A 9,057-nucleotide genomic window follows, 5' to 3' on the forward strand; every position below is an offset into this window, starting at 1 on the left:
ATTTTGGCCCGCGGGCCAGAGTTTAAAACCCATGTTCTAGTTGATCTTGTCCACAGGAAGTAGCCTGCTAGCTAAACAACCATGGAACCTTCCGAGTGAAACGTGATTTATTGTCTCACCAAAATGTTCCATAGGAAAAACTCACCACAAAAGTCAATCAAAACTCAAAATTAATATTAATATTATTTAATATTAATATTGATACTGCTGTTGATATTATTCATTTTTTGGATTGTTTTATGTCATGTTTGTGAGTCCTCTCAATTGTTCTGTCGATTCCTATTCTGAATGTTGTTTGGTTTTGGAATTGTATTATTATTGTATTATTGTGTATTATTTTGTTGGACTGAACAATAAAAAAATATATACAAAAATAATCCAACTTAAAGTTTACAACCTTGTCAAACGATATGAAAGCATGTGTTAATCACAAAGATGATTATTTATTTAAAACATAAACCTTAGGCTTAGGTCAGGCTGGTTAGAAAAAGAAGTACTATCCAAGTATACTGCATAAGAAAGAACTCATAAATAACTGATGAAAAAAAGATTTACATACAATTATTTTGTGCTAAAATAAATCCACTAAATTAATAATAAATGTGTTTTTAACTAAAAACAATTAAAGTGCAAATGGAAAATGCAATTACAAAAAACAACTCAAAGTTCAAACAATAATCAGTAATATGTGATGATAACCATAGAACAGGATTGACTTCCTGCTCCCTAAATGTGTTCACACTTGAACTTGTTTTAAAGGTTTGGCAGTGGCCATGGTCTGACCCTGTAACCCTTGACACTTTCTGCTGTCTGTGCAGACAAGAACACGTGGAGTGTGGCAACCACGGAGGGGGCGCTGATCCAGGGGGGCTACGGACACAGCAGCGTGTTGGACGCGTCCACCAGAGCCATCTACGTCCACGGAGGCTACAAGGCCTTCAGCGCAAACAAGTACGGCCTGGCGGGAGACCTCTACAAGCTGGACGTGGACACCAGGAAGTGGTGAGGGAAGGCTGAGGCGGGGGGTGGCCTTCTTCCAGACCATAATAGTCAGTGTTTGGCGGGTGCAGGACCATCCTGAGGGACAGCGGCTTCTTCCGCTACCTCCACACGGCTGTGATGGTGAGTGGCGCCATGCTGGTGTTTGGAGGCAACACGCACAACGACACGTCCATGAGTCACGGCGCCAAGTGCTTCTCCTCGGACTTCCTGGCCTACAGCCTCGGTCAGTACCGCACGCCGCACTACATTTAACATGGCCGACGTTTTATGTCCGACCACACACTCGTGGTTACTTCAATAGGTACGCTCCTATTTTGCATCTCCAAGGTATGGAGTGCTTGCAATTGTGTCTAGTATTTTTTGTGTCAAAAAATGTTTCAGCGAAAGTTCTTGAAATTAATTGTATTAATTAAAACATTTTAATATACATTTTATTTTGTGTACAAAATGCTTCAATTTCACCCGTCTAAGGTCTGACATATGCTTGAATTTCAACTAAAGTGCTCAAATTTATTTTTGTTATTTGTCAACGGTCATATATTTTTAGTATCAATGCTTCAATTTTCCTTTCCAAGGTCTGAAATATGTGAATTTCAACCAATTTAAATTCATTTTATTCACTAATATTCATTAATTGTTTTTTTTGTCAAAAAATGCTTTCATTTCACCTCTCTAAGGCTTGAAATATGCTTGAATTTCAACTAAAGTGCTTGAAATTAATATTTTGTGTCAAAAATGCTTCAATTTTACCTCTCCAATGTCTTAAATATGTTTGAATTCCAATAAGTTCTTGAAATTATTTGTATTCATTAATATTTAACAATATTAATCAATTTTTTGTGTGAAAAATGCTTAAATTTCATCTCTCTTAAGTCCTGAAATGTGTTTGAAATTCAACTAAAGTGCTCAAAATTAATTGTATTCATTAAAACATTTTAATATACATTTTATTTTGTGTAACAAATGCTTCAATTCTACCCATCTAAGGTCTGAAACATGATTGAATTTCAACTAATGTGCTTTGAATACAAATGTTTTCATTAATATTTTTCAATATTAATATATTTTTTGTCAAAAATGCTTAAATTTGACCTGTCTAAGGCCTGAATTATGCTTGAATTTCAACTAAAGTGCTCAAAATTAATTGTATTTATTAATATGTATCAATTGTAATATTTGTGTTTTAAAAAAAATGCTTAAATTTTACCTTTAAAGCCGGAAATATGTTTGGATTTCAACGAAAGTGCTCAAAATTAATTATTTCATTAATATTTATCAATATTAATGATTTTTTTGGTCAAAAAATGCTTTCATTTCAGCTCTCTAAGGCCTGAAATATGCTTGAATTTTAACTAAAGTGCTCTAAATTAATTGTATTCATTAATATTTATCAATATTAGTATTTTTGTGTCAAAAATGATTCCATTTGACCTCTCCAAGGCATGAAATATCCCAAATGTCAACCAAAGGGCTCAAAATGAATAACATTTATAAATATTGTTATATTTTTTGTCAAAAATGTTTACATTTTACCTTTCCAAGGCAACTAAAGTATTTAAAATTAATTGTATTCATTAGTATTTATTAGTATATTTTTTGCTTCAAAAATGCTTAAATTTCATCTCTCCAAGGCCTGAAATATAAAGGTGCTTGAAATAAATTTTATACATTTCTCATTTTCATATATTTTTGTTTTGTCAAAAATGCTTTAATTTCACCTCTTTAAGGCTTGAAATATGCTTGACTTTCAACTAAAGTGCTCAAAATTATTTTTATGTTTTTGTCAACAGTCATATATTTTTAGTGTCAAAATGCTTCAATTTTCCTTTCCAAGGTCTGAAACATGCTTGAATTTCAACCTACATTCATTGTATTCATTAATATGTATTAATAATTTTATTTTTTTGTCATAAATGCTTCAATTTCACTTCTCTAATGCTTGAAATTTGGTTGAATTTCAACTAAAGTGCTTGAAATTAATATTTTGTGTCAAAAATGCTTAAATTTGACCTCCCGAGGTCTGAAATATGCACTAAAGTGCTTGAAATTAATTATGCCAATACTTACAAATATTTGAAAAAAAAAGTTTTTAAATGGCTGTCCGACTGAATAATTTGTTGAATTGAGAATTTAAAAAGCAAACGTGGGTATTAACCGGTAATTAAAGTGTGTAATATTTATGTGAAAAAAAAAGTTTTTTCAAATCCCTTAATTTTTGCAAATTTTTTAAATCTCTCTTGGTGTGACTGAACCAGGTAATATCAGCCATTTTAAAATGAAAGAACCCTGTTATTAAACATGTATCTTGAATCCAATATTTTGAACCTAAATATTAGGAACAGGTAAGACAATAATAGATCGTTAAATGATAATAACGATAAATAATTGGCCAAAAAGGAGGCCTTTGTGTCTGAGAAGTGTCAGTTGAAGTCACATGTCCCCTGCGGGTCATTACATTGGGGGCCGGGTCGTCATCGTCACGCTACATTCCGTCACGCCTCCACCACCCTTCATCTCACCCATTGTCATGGAGGCCCACCTGGCAGGGTCGTCCTCCTAAGCTGGCTAATTGTCTGATCGTTAGGCTCGAGGCCTAATTGCTCCTCCTTAAAGAGCTGGAGGCAATTAGAGCTCCACATTCAATTTGAAGTGCTGTGACTTTGCACCTTGCAGTACCGGTCTGTGTCATCAGATGGTACTGTGTAGCTTTGGATGGAGTCTTCTCTTTCTCATGGATGAAAGAGAGAAAGTTGAGATTTTCAGGAGATGATTTCACTATTTTGTTCAAATAAATCAATTATGTCGCAAAGAATGAAGAAAAACAATATTTTTTCCTCTTTTCCTTCAGCGTGTGACGACTGGACGCTGCTGCCCCGACCGGAACTTTACCACGATGTCAACCGCTTCGGACACTCGGCGGTGGCCAGCGACAGGTAAGCAACCATCAGTCACCCCCCCAATGCAAGACGCAAAACGCCATGAATAGCAGAAGAAAATGCATTCATTTTGTTGGAAAAATAGGAAAATGAAAGTACAGTAGCACAAGGAAATAATACAAAAACATGAAATGTTAATGATATAAATGTAATACACAAATCATAACAAATGCTTATAGAAATAAAATAAAATGTGATACAAATTAAATTGAATTCACAAAATTGTTTGCTAAAAAATTGCTACAGGTCATAATATAATTCCAAACTAATTATGATCGTATAATTCCTTATTTTTAAATTTTTTTTAAATATGCACTAATAAAAAATTATCTAATTGTAAATTGTAAATATTCAGTTTAAATAATTAGCAACCAAACATTTCTAAAAATATAGATATTATCCCCAACTAAATATGTAATAATAAATCATGTCCAAATAATACACGCACACGTACATATTTAAAGTAAGTTCATAGTAAAAGTTAAAATACATGCAACATATTCTCAAGTTTTATACTTTTAAATTATAATATTCAAAAATATAAATGTACGCATGTTGCTAAATTACTGGAAAACTATTACAACATTGAATATTATTGAATATTAGTATACAGTATATTGTATGTGATATTAAAGCTATAGCTCTGCCCCTTAAAATCCTTGCCTCTGATTGGTCAGCATGTCTTGAAGCGTTACATTGTCGACGACGTTTCACTCTTTTTCAACCAAATTGTGTGTGTGTGTGTGTTTGTGTGTGTGTTGTGTGTGTGTGCGTGTGGCACATGAGCACTAGGCAGCGATTTGTGAGAAGACGAGGGCCATGCATGTTTTTTAAAATGATGCACACATGGCATGTAAAGACATGTCATCATACTATTGTCTTTCTTTTTCTGTCTCAACATGCACATGTAAAAGTATGTGACTTTCAGTACGCTCCCTTCATGGCGGGCCAATTAGGGTTACTTCACTTTTATCCATTTTGTACATTAAAGATGTTCAAATTAATCCAAAATCGGTCAACATTTTCCATAATATCTGAACAAAACATTCATTCATCTCAGCTTTGTGTTATACAGGCATGTGATTTTTCCCTCTAGTCGGAAATCCGTCTTTTTTTTATTTCTGTAAAAATAGGAAAAATGTTTTCCGTTTTTCTTAGTTTTTTCCGAGCTACGATGTGTGTTAAAATCTTGATCGGTCTCTTTGCCATACCAGCCAACAACTACAGTTTTCCCGTAACGAGTACGGTTTTTGATAATCAAGTGGTGAAAACTACGGCTTTCCATTAAAAATGATGAACTTAAAAATCAAAGCTATGTAGCGAAGCAACTCCACGGGCAGGGGACAACATATACGGGAAACAATGATGGTTGGTACCATTGTCCTGGTACCAATATTTTTGGTTACGGTACCAAATTGCATTTCGATACTTTTCTAAATAAACGGCACCACAAAATAATGGCATTATTGGCTTTATTTTAGCAAAAAATCTTACGGTACATTAAACATCCCACACAGCAGAAGACTCCTATACGGATCCGCCTTCAAGTCGCCCAACCCGCGTTAGTGTCACATTCGTTTTGGCTCCGCCTAGAGGATACAGCGCCGCCTCTGAAAATTGTACAGTTATGTTTCTTATTGCAATTTTGTCCTTAAATAAATAGTGAACATGTAGTGTTATAATAATAGTGACTTGTCTTTTAGTAGTAAGTAAACAAACAAAGGCTCCTAATTAGTCTGCTGACGTATGCAGTAACATATTGTGTCATTTATCTACCTATTATTTTGTCTACATTGTAAGGGACAAACTGTAAAAATGTATTAATCTACTTGTTCATTTACTGTTAATATCTGCTTACTTCCTGTTTCAACATGTTCTATCTCCCCTCTGTTATAATGTAATAATCAATTATTCTTCTGTTGTTTAATACTTTACATTAGTTTTGGATGATACAACAAATTTAGGTATCGATCTGATACAAAAAGTTACAGGATCATACATTAAGTTAAAAGTACCAATGATTGTCACACACGCACACTAGGTGTGGTGAAATTTGTCCTCTGCATTTGACCCATCCCCTTGTTCACCCCCTGGGAGGTAAGGGGAGCAGTGGGCAGCGCCCGGGAATCATTTTTGGTGATTTATCCCCCAAATCCAACCCCTTGATGCTGAGTGCCAAGCAGGGAGGTAATGTGTCCCATTTTTATAGTCTTTGGTATGACTCGGCCGGGGTTTGAACTCACAACCTACCGATCTCAGGGCGGACACTCTAACCACTAGGCCACTGAGTAGGTCATATTCAAAGTCCTCATGTGTCCAGGGGCGTATTTCCTGACTTTATAAACATGATATGAATTTTGAAAAAAGGTTTTGTGACGATGAAAAATATTGATGCAATCATAGTAATATCGACTAGATACGCTCTTGTACTTGGTATAAATACAGTGGATGTCAGGTGTAGATCCACCCATGGCGTTTGTTTACATTCAGGACCGCTATCTTTTGTTAGCGGTGACGCCGGTGAGCTGTTGTATCCTCCTACGGTGTGTAGTGAAGCATGTTTAGCTATTCCTTGTCCTCCAGTGATAATGGTAGTGGTAAAAAACATACTTTTTTTGTCGCCATGGAGACAAGGATTAGTGATTTAGAAGTAGCTAAAACACTGCCGACTGCAGATGGATGTTAGTTGCTAGCTAGCTAGCTAGCCATGTTTTAAAGCACCTCTTCCTGAGGGTGTTTCAGTGTTATAACTTCACCTTTATATTAAGTTTTTAGACCAAAATGCGTCCATTCTTCCTTTTCTGTCTACACACTGTGTCTGCTTGTAAGTACTCCGTGTGTGTGCGCTGCCGAACAGGCTCGTCTGCTCGTAAAACCAGCAATGTCATGACGTGGCGACGCGCCATCACGCAAAAAAAACCCACAGTATAGTACCGTTTTTGATTCGTTAGTACCGCAATACTATACCGGTACCGGTATACCGTACAACTCTATAGGTTGGTTTATGTATAAGAACATCCATGATTGGTTAGTTGTTTACCATGATGAGTCACAATTGGTTAAAATTAGGGCAAAACATTAGGGACAGGCCAATCAGAGGAAAGATAGGGCAGGTCATGGAACCAGGAAGGGAAATCTCAACAGACATCCCAAATGATGACGATAGAGTCGGAGAAGAGAAGAGGGAATTTTCAAGCGGGCGATTTATATATTAAAAAAACTAGTGGAAGATGGCAGAGGGATTGTCTTCCTTAGATTTTTCTTTTAGCGATGTCGACGACGTCCAGGAAACCCACAATGCGTCTACTTGCCCACATGTATACGTCTGGATAAAACGTTAATTTGAGTTGTTTACCATGTAAACCCAAATAAAAACTGCTTTCCACATGGAAGAGGTGGAATACATATTTAAGAACACACATGATTGTGGCAGACATGTGATGACTTTTGCTACAGTATAGCCGGTAGAAAATGGATGGATGGATTTCTACTGTTTATATTTTGACTTTGAATTGTTGAATCATTCTGAAACAAACAACATGACTGCAAGATATTTATTTCATGCTATAAATCACAAATGGCTATTCAGATAAAGGAAGTTAGCTAATAGAATAAACATTGCATTTGGAGCAGTTAAAGTGGAGAGGGAGTCGAAGAGACAGAAATTGGCTATAAAATCCAAGGCGGAATCCACTAAAGCAGAAACAAAAAGGAAAATGCAAGCTGCTCAGAAATTTGCCAGGAATGTCATTTCAGAACCATCCAAAGCAAAAATGCCAAAGTAATGTGTAAATAATGTCAATAACTAAATGGACCATCTGTGGCTGTAAAGTGAACACTAGTAAGGTTGTAAATACTGTATAGAGTAGGCTAACCCATGTGGTTCCTGTGGATGTGAACACAAGTTGTAATTACTGTAGTGACTAAATAACTATGACTGAAACAGACACAGTGATTCAATTGGATGAATGGGCTATGTATTTATGTCAACTTTGTTGATCATTTTTGAATTCTTTAAACACTAAAACATCTTTAAATGGTGATTTTTTTTTTTGTGCTAATTTTTGCATGTTAAATTGCTGAAAAACCATGAGCATTGGGGGAGGAGGGTTCCCCCTTTATCCCACCACCTTATTTTTATTTTCAGTCTTTTTCATTAAGTTCAAATCACATGCCTGGTTATATTTGTGTCCATCCATCTTCCGCCGCTTATCCGAGGTCAGGTTGCGGGGGCAGCAGCCTAAGCAAGGAAGCCCAGATTTCCAGAGGCGTTCCCAGGCCAGCCGGGCAACTTAGTCTCCCCAACGTTATATTTGTGTATTATCTCAATGATAATATGTAGCACCCGTGTCGGATTTGGTCAGTGGGCAATCAACAACGCAACACGGACGACGTGTCCTGCCCAAAGACACGCCAGCAGCGACCGGGATAGCGGAAGCGGGATTCAAACCCTCTTGTTAACCCGCCCTGTCTCCCCGTGCCACGCCGTAGATCGCACATCTTCTTGACCTTAGCTCGACGCTCCTTCCGAAAGTCGTTCCGCGTCCCCGCCTCACGTCCTCAAGCGACTGCAAAGGATGTCTGGCGCCGTGCCCCACAATGTCGATCCCGGAACTTTCTTCCTCAGAAGCCAGATGGCACTTATTGGGCAGCGTGGGAGAGCAAGGGCGAGCGACAGATGTTGAAAGTCGAAAGTGAACAGAGTTAGCCGTACGTCGTCTATTCGGATTCTGGTCCGAGTAATGAGAATGGCGGTTATTTTGAGACATGTTCCCTCTTAATTGTTCATGTGTGTGAGCAAACGCAAAAACTTCCCGAGCGTTCTGTGGAGCAAATGTAAGCATACCACCGTCACACCTGTACCAAACCTGACTTAATAACAAGTGAAATGCCTCATTATTATAATCAAATGACAGCAGTCTTTTTAATGAGATTACTTTGTAATATCAGTGATTTGGCCCACTTACAATAAAAATGACAAAAAATGATAGTCTTTCATGAGCTATGTATTAGTATTGTATATCTGGGTGGGGGTCCTGCTTTGGAAATAGTTTGTACCCCTTTCAGAGATCACATTAATATCCTCTTATGATGTAACCATGGGATAAAGTGTACATTC

The 9,057-nt window shown here is 36.8% G+C and overlaps 1 protein-coding gene across 1 annotated transcript in view; it reads left to right on the forward strand.

Moving 5' to 3' along the window:
• LOC133645938 (attractin-like) overlaps positions 1-9,057 on the forward strand; it is a 90,708-nt gene that overhangs the window by 55,872 nt on the left and 25,779 nt on the right. The window contains exons 9-11 of the mRNA XM_062040866.1: positions 819-1,002; positions 1,071-1,225; positions 3,851-3,935. Coding sequence (XP_061896850.1) covers positions 819-1,002; positions 1,071-1,225; positions 3,851-3,935 — 424 coding nt within the window. The remainder of the gene's footprint in view (positions 1-818; positions 1,003-1,070; positions 1,226-3,850; positions 3,936-9,057) is intronic.

Source organism: Entelurus aequoreus, linkage group LG03, assembly GCF_033978785.1.
Source record: "Entelurus aequoreus isolate RoL-2023_Sb linkage group LG03, RoL_Eaeq_v1.1, whole genome shotgun sequence".
Classification (NCBI taxonomy): Eukaryota; Metazoa; Chordata; class Actinopteri; order Syngnathiformes; family Syngnathidae; genus Entelurus; species Entelurus aequoreus.